Source organism: Mytilus californianus, unplaced genomic scaffold (assembly GCF_021869535.1).
Source record: "Mytilus californianus isolate M0D057914Y unplaced genomic scaffold, xbMytCali1.0.p SCAF_6, whole genome shotgun sequence".
NCBI lineage: Eukaryota > Metazoa > Mollusca > Bivalvia > Mytilida > Mytilidae > Mytilus > Mytilus californianus.
The window spans coordinates 100,824,535-100,837,983 of NW_026262712.1; the positions used below are offsets into that span (position 1 = coordinate 100,824,535).

Genomic DNA, 13,449 nt, shown 5'->3' on the forward strand with positions numbered 1-13,449 from the left:
ATTTAACATTTGTAATAGTTATGTCTTGCTATCTATATTATTTAACTAAGCGAACTCAACTATTTACAGTAAAATAAAATAATTTGTACATATTCTAAATCTCATATCAATGTTACATCAATGGCTGTTACCTATATCATGTATATATTAATAGATAGCATATTAATGATATTAGTTTAAGATATTTAATTCAAGCATCGTTGCATTCAGCAATGAGGTATAGTTTTGAAAATAGATAATTTTCTGTTGGTATTATGTTTGCGTATCATAATTGTACCTTGCTGTTATGGCTTGCATTGGCTTGGCACATTTCCCAGTCATATTCAATGTTATTTTGAATACAATATTGTTTAATCTAAAGTAATATGCTGGTGGTTTATCCCGTAGTATTCAATATTATCGTTGTGATTCGGAGGTTAATTTTCATACAAAAGAGAATCGAATTAATTCATTAAGATTTTACTTTCAGGATTAAGCTTTATGTTAGCTCCTTTGCATCTAAAATATCCTGAATCCTCTATTTGAAAGTTCGTTATTGTGAAGAAAACATTGCTACATTATAATATAAAGAAGAAACCGAAACTACACAAATAAAAATGTTTGCACTCATTATGCATGCCAACTGACGATTAATCATGGAAAAAAGTGTAACGCTTGGTGGTACCAAAGCCGTGCCAGATGAAATGACGGAAGAACAGGAAGAACTCAATATAACAAACGTTATGGTATACACATCCGCTTAACACCTATACCATTCAAGGTTGGTATAGTGTCTGGTTCTAATCGTGTTTTGTCGAGTGATCTCATCGGGGTTTCAGGTGTGACCAGGTTTTTCTAGTGATTATTTGTGCAAAATGTTGCATAAAGACATCTTTTTTGGTAAAACGTAAAACCGAAGCTTAACATAAATATATGAAGCATTGTAAAACATGTAAAAACTTGTTATTAACCACACATCGATTGCATATAAATAGTGGTATGATTGCCAATGAGACATCTTTCTACCAGAGACCAAATGACGTAAAAGTAAGCTACTATGGATAATCGTACGGCCTTCAACAATGACCAAAACCCATATCTAATACCAAGATATAATAGACCCCAAAATGACAAATATTAAACAATTTTAAACGGGAATACAAACGGCCTAATTTATGTTCAAGACAATAAACGAAAAACAAATGTGATGTGTGTACATCAACAAACGTTAACCGCTAAATAACAGGCTCCAGACATGACACAAGCATCTAAGAAATGTGACAGGGTCAAACATGTTTTCGGGCTCCTAATCTTGGAGAGTGGTGTAACAAAATAACATAAGAACGAACTTTAAAAATCAGCTGAAAAATGCTAAACTCATTAATTATCTTTGAAGTCATACAAAATTAATAGTTTTATTCCAAAATGTAATATTGTGCCATTTAACAAACGAATGTAAAAATAAAAGAAAATGCGTATATCTTCAGTACCGGACTTTACATCTACAGCGCTTGACTTTATATCTACATCACTGGACTTTTCATTTCCAGCGCTTGACTTCGCATTTCCAGGGCAGGACTTTACGTCTCCAGCACTTTACTTAAAATCTACAGCGCTAAACTTTTTTCTTCTCCAGCGCTTGACTTTAATAAACACAACTTTTTATTGATATGGGACCAACCGGGATCCGTAGAAATACTCGAAATCAAAAACAATCCGAACGATGTAAAAAGTTAATTCTAAGTGAAATAAAATACAAACAAGCGTAGTTTGTCCTCGATGTGTTAAAAAATTTAATATTATTAAAAGCAATTTAAGCAGTATTATAAAATAAACTGATATGCTTGCGAAATAAAATAAATTGATTTGGTCGTATTTAATTGAACTGCGATAAAATCTGTCTTCATTCGAAAAAAGTGGAGCAATTCACTAAAAAAACACAATCTCAACCGAACACCATACCTACTTTGCCAATATTCATTTAGTAAATTCTACTGTCAACTTCACGAAAGGTTGATCGATGTCTCCATCCAAACGCACTTGTAGCATTTTTTCTCTGTCATATATCCCGTATATTTTGTTTGCCTCCGCCGCTAGGCGAAGGGGACATTAAGTGTTAAACTTGTCCGTCCCATCCGTCCATCGCATACCTACCCCAAAATTGGTTTCCGTTCTCTAACTTTAGTTTGCTTCAACCAAATGTTATAAAAGTTATACATACTGCCTATTACCACAAAGATCAAGTTCGAGATTGGGTGGCGTCACTTTTGCCGTTCATGAGTTATGCTCCTTTATAAACATAAAAATTGCTGAATTTTTCGTTTCCATTTTCTAACTTTAGTTTGCCTCAACCAAATGTTATGAAACTTATATGCAATGCTTATTACCACAAAGCACAGATCAAGTTTGAAATTGAGTGTCGTCACTTGTACCATTCTTGAGTAATGCCCCTTTATAAATGGAAAAATTTCTAAATCTGTCGTTTCCGTTCCCTTACTTTAGTCTGCCTCGACCAAATGTAATAGTATTTAGTGACAATATTTGAGGTTACGTAAACACAGGTGACACTATTTTATACATAAACATAAAAGAACAAAAAAAACAAACAACATCCCTAATTGCTATTTGTTATTGAACAATAAGAGCACTCAAACCTGCAAGGAATTTCTAATGACAACATGTAGAAAAGAAAAGAAAAGAAAATGTCAACAATTAGAAAATTGACTCATGCATATTTACAAGCTAAAGCGGGGGCATCTGTGGCCCATAGACACATTCTCTATTTATTTTTGTAAGGAGATAAGGAGATGTGATGTGATCATGATTAGACTGCTATAGTTGTATCGAACAGAGACAAAATGAATCGAATTTAAGCAAATTGGTTTATACCGGTTTTATCTTGGTTATTTTTTTCTTTCAAATATTACAACCTGGTCTGATTTTGGAATCGTTTGAATTTATGTGCGACAGGAAATGCTTACTCCGAGAGCCGATTTGGTTTCCCTCTGTCGCTTCATTTTACATTTATTTTCACTCCATGGTTGTCTGCTTTATATTCAAACTTGTGAGATATTTGAAAACCGGTAAAGTACCTTTATAATCACAAACCTGTTCAAAGGTTCTTTGAATTAACGTTATTTGAAATTCCACAACACTTAATTCGAAATTCTGGGACACTAGACCGAATCGTGTCATGTATAACAACCTATGTTCGACAATGCCCAATATTCTCTTCTGGCGTCAATTTTCGTGAATCCCTGTGATACTAAAAAATGGGCAACAAATTGTGAAAGAGTGCATTTAAAATCCTGCTAAACGTTATTCTTATGTATGTTTATGTTATAAATGAGTTCACTGCAGAAACACACACTTAGGTTTTAGATATGATTAGATCAGCAATTGTGTAGTCTAAGTCAAATTTACATTCAAGTAGACGTGTCTTCAAATTGTCATAGAAACGGTTCATCAAATTCATTTTGTCTTCCTGTGTGCGGTGATCTTGAAGGCTTTCGATCATAGGCGTATGACTCCAAACTCTTGCAACAGATGTCAAACATGAGGCCCACATTATATTTTCCTGATCTGCAAGTAATTATGATTAGAATAGATTGTTGAATTCACCCTAAAATCCAATTAAAAAATTCTTTGATAGTAATTATGTAAAAGTGTTATTAATAAATGGGATTCTTCAAATGAATGAATTTATTATTTAGTATAATGACTGTGTACCAACCTAATATTCAGAAGTTATTGTTCCTGATTTTTTTAGAAATATCTTGCAATTCAACGACTTACAAATGTATAATAACTATGGTTAATTTTTATCTATATATGAAATTAAAATTTGGGCTATTCGGACTTTCATTTTAACATTGTAACAAATGTTACTAAAACAACGAAGAGCAATGTTTTGTGTTTATATTTATAAATATCATTTGAAAGAATAGAGAATAGAAATGGGGAAAGTGTCAAAGAGATAATATCCCGAACAAAGAGCAAAACAACATCCCTGGGCCACCAATTAATCTTCAATGCAGCTCAAAAATCACGCACCCGCAGGCGGGGTTTAGTTGGCCTCTTAACATTAATTTATACTAGTACAGTGAAATGAACGCCACAACTAAACTTCGAAACATCCAAATGAACCAAAATTTAAAAAACACAAAAGACTAACAAAGGCTAGAGGTTCCTGACTTGAGACAGGCGCAAACATGCGGCTGGATTAATCATACTTTGCAAGATCTCAACCCTCCCTCTATACCTCTAGCCAATGAGGAATAAACAAACACACAGCAATACGCACATTAAAACTCAGTTTAGAAGAAGTCCGAGTGGGATGTTAGAATAGGTAACAGACAAAACTAAGCAAATTGACAATGATCAACATATGTTTGTAGGACTCTGAGGGTCGATGGAGACGCTGAAGTGCGATGGTCACGTTGAAGTGCGATGGTCCGTTCGCTGAAGTGCGATGGTCTTTATAACGTTTGATGGCTAGTTTAACATTTACAAAAGTTCAATTATTAGAGAAGAGTTTGTTATTAGTTAGTAGATACATTTGCATTTGTTATTGTCTATGTATGTCCTTAGTTACAATTGCATACTAAGTGAGAGATCATCTTCTTTGATTTTCTGGATATAATTCTGCGTTAACATTTTATCTTTACTCGGTTCCTCTCATGAGTTCCTCGTTTACCGTAATATTATTATACGGATAGTCTGTTTGCGGACCCGTATTAATTTAGAGAATGTCACGCTCTATCGAACGTACAAAAGAACCTTCAGATGATTTCGAAAAAAACAAAATCCCCCACAAAAGGTTTTCTTTTCCGTCTCCACCAAGCACTCCCCGTTTCCCGCAGTTTTAAGCTTTTAAGCCCCTTATTAACTTTTAAAAAACTCGAAAAGCTGCTCTAACAAACACATTGACTTCAACATCGACATGCAAAACATTGAAAATATAGTTCATGTAGTCCATGGCACTTCAGCGATACCATCATCTCATTTCGGCGTAGCTGTTAACAAGATAGCGTCACAATCCCACTTTAGCGTGATCAAAAACGCACTTCGACGTCAAACCATTGCACATCAGCGTGACCATCGCGGTTCGGATCGGAGTCTTACATATAAACAAAGGATTACTATAGCAGTTACTGACATGCCAGCCCCAATTAAACTGATCGAAAGATCACGTCTTCGTCATATACAAATCCACCACAACCCCTCCCGTTAGGCATTTAGTATCATGTCATCATAAATAATACGAGAAGAGCGTAACCCGTAGAATGCAAACATTTTATTATAATTGTTATCTATTTTACCGCTAATTTTAAAGTTAAGTGTTTTCCAGTAGTACTTTTCATATATTAGATTAAAAAGAACTTGTCATACCACATCAAATATTCATGTTTTTTTACAAGTCTGGAGCATTTTCAGTGGTTGACTTATGACATATCTAATTGTACCTAATTGTGCTATTTTGATCATTTGGTATTGGTTGATGTTTTCTGTTTAATATAGTCGCAAATGTTAAATCTTGAGAGATAATACAGAGAACTGTCTATTGGTGAAGATAAAGTAGACCTCTAGATGTCTTTCAGTTGAGTTTTTTTTTTTTGTGTCATTGGTGTCTTGTCGAAATAGATTATTGATGTACCATTATTTCTCCATTAACGACAGGTTATAGACTATTTCTTCTAGTTTAATGTTTAATACCTACTGTTTTTGTTTCCAGGATGTTTAGCCGCTGTCCAGTTTCTCCTTGTGAAGGATTGTAATTCTAAACCTAATGCAGAAACCTTTGATCCTTGGCAAAACGGTAGTCTCATTTCATCTTCTGAACGATGATAGGTTTTGATAAGCATGTTTTTATGTTCCTCCTGTTTAATAAAAACAAATATTGATTATTGGTTGCTTTACGTCCATGCAGTGGCAACATTTCATGCATGTTTGGGACAAAAAGTAATTAAAAATAAATGCAATATGTAGGTCCTGAAATAGGGATGAAGGGCTGGAAATTTGGATTTCCACTGGAAATTGAGGATATACTGGCTAGGAACAGAAATAAAGCCTGGCAAAGGGCCACCTACGGACCCCTCAAAGATGTATAACAAAATAAAAATGCTTAAATATCGACGAATGCTGTACATGTAATTACCTAAAGTAGTTTTCTATGTGTTCTTGTTTTCCCTCTCTAGTAAATGAATGTCGTTAAATTGAGAAATCATAACTCTATTTTGAAGAAACTTATAACGAGATGTCAAAAAAGGATATTAATAACAGAAAAAAAACCAAGTGTTTATAGTGAAACTATCGATACGAAAAGGAATCTCTATCCCCGGTTTTTGGTGGGGTTGGTATTGCTCGGTCTTTAGATTATATGTTGTGTTTTGTGTACTGTTGTTTGTCTTTTCGTCGTTTTTCGTTTTTTTGCCATGCCATTGTCAATTTGTTTTCGATTCATGAGTTTGAATATCCCTTTGGTATCTTTCGCCCGTCTTTATTATGTATTATCAAAGAGAATTTCTTTAAACAGTGCTTGTCCCATGTCATGAGCCTGTAGGTCAGTGGTTGTCGTTGGTTGATGTCTGTCATATTTGTTTTTCGTTTATCTTTTGGTCAATTATACTATTTACACTTGTTTTGTTTCTGTCATTAATTTATTTTTTAGCATCTCGTTATAAGTTTCCTTATAATAGTTTGTTTTTATGTTTCCATTGTTTCATAAATTGTCATGTTAAGGCCTTATATCGCTGATTAAACGGTATCGGTTTTACCTATTGTTGGATACCATACTTTAACCTTTAGCTGCGCTGCTTAATATTTTACCCATGTCATTTGGACTCTGATGGATAGTTGTCTTGTTGGCAATAATACCATTATATTTTCATTCACTCCTTATTTTCATATACTACACATAAAAATAAGAAGATGTGGTATGATTGCCAACGAGAAATCTCTCCACAAGAGACCAAATGACACACACATTAACAACTATAGGTCACCGTACGGCTTTCAACAATGCGCAAAACCCAAACCGCAAAGTCAGCTATAAAAGGCCCCGAAATGACAAATGTAAATCAATTCAAACGAGAAAACTAACGGTCTAATTCATGTACAAAATAATGAAACAAAAACAAATATGATACACAGAAACATACGATCACCACTGAATTACAGGCTCCTGACTTGGGACAGGCACATACAAAATGTGGAGGGGTTAAACATGTTAGCAGGCGCCTACACGGTTTGTTTCTTACCATTTGAAAAACAGGTGGTATGATGGAGTACAGAAATAGCATAGTTTTAACATCTCTTACAGCTAAACATAATAATCACATTAACCTGTTGAGGTTCATCAAATGAAATGAAAATGAAGGATATGGTAATTATATAGTTGCTTTATATGATAGGATTAAAGTACCTTAGATATATATCCCTCTTGAAACATTTTCTTTTGAACTTCTGACATTTGCCTGTGAAACTCTAAAGAACCATATTCCCCTTTGTCATCTTTAACCAAACCGATTAGATACATTTTTCCACCTGAAAACTATCAATAGTACTTTAAAGTATGGCGACTCGGTTATGTAATGACTTTCTGAAACTATTTGGTAACAGCTTTAACGTTAAATGTAGTATGCAAAATATTTATCTGAAGGAAATTCTCCATTTTACTTCAGGTAAGAATCCCATTTTAATTTCCTGGCCTGTGTAGTTTGCATATTCTGTCAACTGTTGGGAGTTCAACTGGAAGTTTTTTTTTCTATTTTCTTAAAGAAACAACGAATATTCGCAGTTATATGCCTTATTTGTTCTGATTATTAATACTCAAGGACCTAGCTGTGAGTTTACTTAAACTATGACCATTAAATATCAATATGTACATATTTCTGTCAATCCTGATGTCATATGTTAAAATTTGAATAATTTAAAAAGAATTTGGGAAAATATAAAATAATAAGTCGATAAGAATGGCCAGCGATGTTCAAAGCTCGAAAATACATTTTAGAAAGAGAGAGAATATACTAAGAGTACAAAAAAAATACAAACAAAATTAATGAATTAAGAAAAATGGTCTTATTCCGAAGCATTTACTACTTGGCGGCAATAGTGCCAGACAAATAAGCTTATTCGTAAAGTGTCATAACCAGTCATAATGTAAATTTTAGATATTCCATATTCTATGGGGATGCTTTCTTTCGTAACAAATAGTCCACCAATAGCGGGTTCGATCCTTTGGAAATGTAAAAAAAATCCTACGAGATGAAATCACACATAAAAAAGTATGTTTCAGAAATAACCTTCATCTTTGACGCTACAAAGTTTTAAGCCAATCTACACAACGTTTTGAGAGCACGACAACAATACACAAAAGATCTAAAGCCCTTTTAGGCCACAGATTTACAGACAAAAAAAAAAACAAAAAAACGAACGAATGCCATATTGCCGACTAATTGGCGTTTAGTACCCTCGAAGAGTTATAGTCCAGCAGCAACAAACCGGACCAAATAAAGTAACAGTATCAATATAGTAGCGCAGGCTACTGGGCGGAGAGTTTGTTAATTTGATAAAAACGAAAATAGAGATACATATAATATACCAGAAAAAAAACATTTTAAGGTTCTGATGTTTCATGAACCTGTAGAGATAGTGAGTACAAAATACAGAACTGCATTATATCCTGATGATATTAAATATATTTTATCCAGTGCCTTTATGAAACAAACAGTTATGCACAAATAAATATTAGATATATCTCTTTTTTTTACTTTTCAATATGAACATCGTCTCATGATTTGATGTTCTGTATAAGTAGACATTCGTAGAACAGAATATGAATACATTATATGTATTAATTATTCATATATAAAGGAGAAAAACTCTTAGGTTGTTACAATGGTTAACTTAATCTTTTTTATTAATTTATGCTAATTTCATTTCGAATACAAACATATATATTTTTGTTTTTGTGTGTGCATCAAAATCATTACTCTGTTCCTCCTCTGTTCTGAAGTAAGGATGACGATTGTACTTAGGTAAAACTAAAAAAATCTAGAATTTAAAATTGATAAAATAAGTCAAAAGAACATATGTTAAGGAACAAAAGAGCCAAAAATATTGATAGGTTATGGAACTCCTTTTTGAGATATTTGACTTTAAAAAATTGTTGAAAAAAGGCTGACCTATACTTTTACCTTATTGGTATTATTTGGGTCTCAAATCTTAAGAAAAAAATCTAGAATCTGCTTAAATTTTAGTAATGGCCTTTTTTGAGCCAATCAAGTCTTCCATGAAAAGAAAAGTGGGTGATATGCGGCAAAATATTTTACCCAGTATCGTTGGAAAAAACCCAAGGAGTCCGAACATCTGACAAAAAATCCTAAACCTGAAAAATGTCAAGCAAAAGCATGTCAAGGTCAAGGATATACAACATAAAGATATGTAAAACGTATAAGACTTTTTTAGTACTCATTACAAAACAGGAATACCCTAGCCATTAGACTTTTCTTTATTTTTCTGAAGCTTGCTCTATTTAAAGATGAAAGCTCATTGACCCCTCTATACAAAACAGAAATACCCGAGCCATTAGACTTTTCTTTCTGTTTCTGAACCTTGTTCTATTTAAATATGAAAGCTCATTGACCCCTCTGTACAAAACAGCAATACCCGAGCCATTTCATTTTTCGTTCTGTTTTTGAAGCTTGCTCTATTTAAAGATGAAAGCTCATTGACCCCTTTATACAAAACATAGATACCCGAACCATTAGACTTTTCTTTCTGTTTCTGAAGCTAGATCTTCTTAAAGATGAAAGCTACTTGACTACTTTATACAAAACAGAAATACCTTAGCCATTAGACTTTTTTTCTGTTTCTTAAGCTAGATCTTTTTAAAGATGAAAGCTACTTGACCACTTTTTTTACGAAACAGGAATACCCTAGCCATTAAACATTTTTTTCTGTTTCTGAAGCTTACTCTATTTAAAGATTAAACTCTTTGAGCCCTCTATACAAAACAGATATACCCGAACAATTTGACTTTTTTATCTGTTTCTGAAGCTTAATCTTTTTAAAGATGAAAGCTACTTGACCACTTTATTTGACAAAACAGGAATACCCTAGCCATTAGACATTTTTTTCTGTTTCTGAAGCTTGCTCTATTTAAAGATTTATCTCATTGACCCCTCTATATAAAACAGGAATACCCGAGCCATTAGAATTTTTTTTTTTTCATTTGACCCCTAAATCATTTCAAAGTTGTGCAAACGATTATGCTAAGATGCTTTAGATCGATGCAGAAAGAACATATGTGAAGTGGACATCAAAAGGATGCTAAACTTGACATGTTAGGTCTAAAAGTTTAATTTTATTCGTATACAATTAAAAAGTAAAATACAAGCATACCTCGTTTTAATTCTTTTCCTCGTTGGAGTAGGAATGTTTCCCAGTCCTTCTCGGCTTGTTGAGCAAATTGTTTCTGTTCAATCTCGTTACCATCATGAACGAACATTCCATTTTCTATATTGCAAGGCCTGTTCAGTAGAAGTTTGTTTTTCAATCAAAAAATTTAGTTTTTGTGTTCAGCTTTTTAACTTGGGTAAAAATTAGAAGAAAAAAAATATTCAGAAGGCCATTGGTTAAGGGCATACAATACAGTTACAGGGGGGAGGGTAATGACGTCGCTAATGTAAAATGTTATTTTTCGCGACGTCAAACTGTAACATATCGGGAAAAGATACATTTTCCGACTGAGTTTTATCATTCAGACTGATTTAATTTGAAAACAAGTTCATGGACCCCTCTTTTTTAAAAATGACATTTGATTTGATTATGTGTGAAGATTATTTGTGCCAATTTTTATGAAATTTTCACCGATGAATTTTTTTTTAAATCAGATAAATATACATTAAAAAAAATGCCGTTTTTTGACTAAAATCATGAAAATGTGATAAAAATGAATAATTTCCAAAGAATTGTTACACACATTCAAAGCATACTTATGTAGAGAAGATATTCCAGATGTTTTTTACAAAAATCTGCTTGCGTTTATCTTATGAAACAAAAAAGTTAACTATGTCTTTCCAAAGGATAGAAATGTCCAAGAAACAGTAATAATCAGTAAATGTCTAAAATTTTGACCCCATTTATCTCTAAAAGTAGCACATGAAGGCATAATTTTTATTACATATTTGTATGCAAACTTTCGTCAAAAATTCACCGTGAGATCAAAACTGTATCGTATGCCCTTTTGATAAAGAACATTTGGCAGTACATGTGCATAGTCGGTTTATACTTATATCAAACAAATGCGTGGCTATTCGTATGGTTTTTTTTTTTGTAATTCTTCTCTGAACACTTGAATCTGTTCAGTATTGTAGGCCATCTTCTGTTAATCATTTTTTTGTCGAAAGGCAATGGAAACCTCTATTAAGTGTTATAAGAAACATACATGTTTTAGCTTTCTTAAAAGCTTTGGAGTGTTTCGTTGTGTCATCCTTGTCAGTAAGATGTGGTCTGTGTGGTTGTTTAAGTATGGGAAAAGTGTTATTTATCTCCTAAGTGCAAATACTCATTAATTTGGTATTTTAAGCCCGTCTTTATTCATGTTTGACGCATTATTTATTTGCATATGGATATTCTCATGCATGTTTTCCTACACAGCCATTTTATTAAATTCATATTAGATGCTCCTTAATATTCCAAATCATTATCACAACAATTCTAATGAACAATTCGCAAGGTATCATGGTCAAGACGTATCTTTTTTTTTTTTTTTTATATATCATTTGGTTTTATAACATGGAATAAATATATTTTCAGTCTGTCAAAATTCTTGAAGATTATTGGTAGTAATATGTATTTTGTGGTGTATATGCATGTCAAATGTGTACTCAGAAAATTGTTCATCTATTCCCTGCATTTTTTCTCATTAACATGAATTTGACACGACATTATAAAGTATGAAAACCAGTAAAGGCAAAATTATTCATTGATCGGGTATCAGATCTGATCTATAATACACATACTGGAATTTTGTCCGTATTTAATTTTTTCTCCTGTCTGGGACATGTTCCAAATTCTATATTTCATTCTAGTCAATAGAATCATTCGCACACCGTGAGGCAACCAATGAGAACCGATATTTGTTACGTAATGATTTCAAGATGGCTTGATTATCGTATGAAACTAAAAGCTTCGCACCGTGATGCGAAGCAATCAGAAGGAAATTTCAAAAACAGAATCAGATACAACATGTACATATATTGTAGTTACACACACACCTATGTGCATAAGTGACAAGGCAGCAAAAAATAATTTACCATGCTAAAGTGAGCATGTGATAATTATATTGTTATTAAAAAAAGGCAATTAAGGGCACACAATTAAGATGAACTTTCGATTAAAAATGGGGGAAAAAAATGAAAACAGCACTTTATAATTCTTATGCGTTCGAAGAGCTTTTCCGGATTTACTTTCACCAGGAACAATGGTTAAATGAACAAATTAGACATGTCATTATGGCTTACCTTTTTGATAACCAATGGAATCCAAATGTTGAAAATATCAAATGTATAAAATTTGACGGTAAGCATTGTTTATACATGTCCTTGGAACACACAGCTTGGTACATATTATGTTGATTAAGCTTGCCTAGAAAGGTGAAAAATATCAATTAACTTAACTTAACATTTTGCCTCCGTTTTAATTTTTCTTATTATTCTGCAATTGATTGAATGAGTGTTCATTTATGATATGTCAAAGTTTTCTTAAAATACACCTTGGTAATTTGAGTTTAGACAATGAAATTGACCAGTTTTTGGTGCCCTTAATATCACTCGAAAACACTACTAGGAGAACATTGTTTCATTGTATTCTATGAAAAAGTCATGTTCTCAATATAAGGAATAGAAACAATTGTAAAAATTCTCAGTAAAAGCACATATAAACTAAACCTGAAAAATCAAGTATATATCTACTGGCTGAATGTAACTTAATGGAAGATAATGGCAAAAATGCAGGCAATTCTCTGAAGATGATGATGACGAGGTGGAGGAGAAGGAGGTTTAACCCAGCATTGTACTAGACTAACACGCCGAACCGGATTTTTAATTTGCTAGTTCACAGGTAACAGTCCACAGGAAGACATGTCACCCTACCCAGACACACTATTCTGACTCCAAGCTGATCTGTCTTTGCTCTTACTCCTTAATGCCGCATGCTTAGCGGAAACGCAGCAAATATCAATTTAAAGTCTTTGGTTTGACCAGGTTGGGGTTTGAACATTCGAGACGAACACACTACCACGAACATATGATTTGCCTATGGCTTATTTCTTTAGTGGTCAAAAGACTGATGCCAAATTTTCAAAGCTATTTAAAAAAATACAACGAATTCCTTACAGTGCAGGATAAAGCTTTACAATATCATTTTGAATGAAATGTATGCATATAGATTTTAATATAATGAAAT

General features: G+C 33.0%; 1 protein-coding gene across 1 annotated transcript; it reads right to left on the reverse strand.

The window, feature by feature from the left end:
- Positions 1 to 2,605: 2,605 nt before the first annotated feature.
- LOC127706692 (uncharacterized) lies at positions 2,606 to 13,055 on the reverse strand. The gene is made up of 5 exons (XM_052211351.1): positions 13,049 to 13,055; positions 12,507 to 12,630; positions 12,300 to 12,303; positions 5,699 to 5,858; positions 2,606 to 3,561 (listed from the first exon to the last, which is right to left on the reverse strand). The coding sequence occupies exons 1-5, from the start codon at positions 13,053 to 13,055 to the stop codon at positions 3,350 to 3,352; spliced, it is 507 nt and encodes a 168-aa protein (XP_052067311.1). The 3' UTR covers positions 2,606 to 3,349.
- Between the last annotated feature and the right edge of the window lie 394 nt (positions 13,056 to 13,449).

What these genes read in the sequence shown, in the direction of transcription:
- LOC127706692 (XM_052211351.1), bottom strand. An exon ending in ACATCCTGGAAACAAAAACA is followed by an intron (nt 3,562 to 5,698) that starts GTAGGTATTAAA and finishes AATTACTTGCAG; the next exon opens with ATCAGGAAAATATAATGTGG.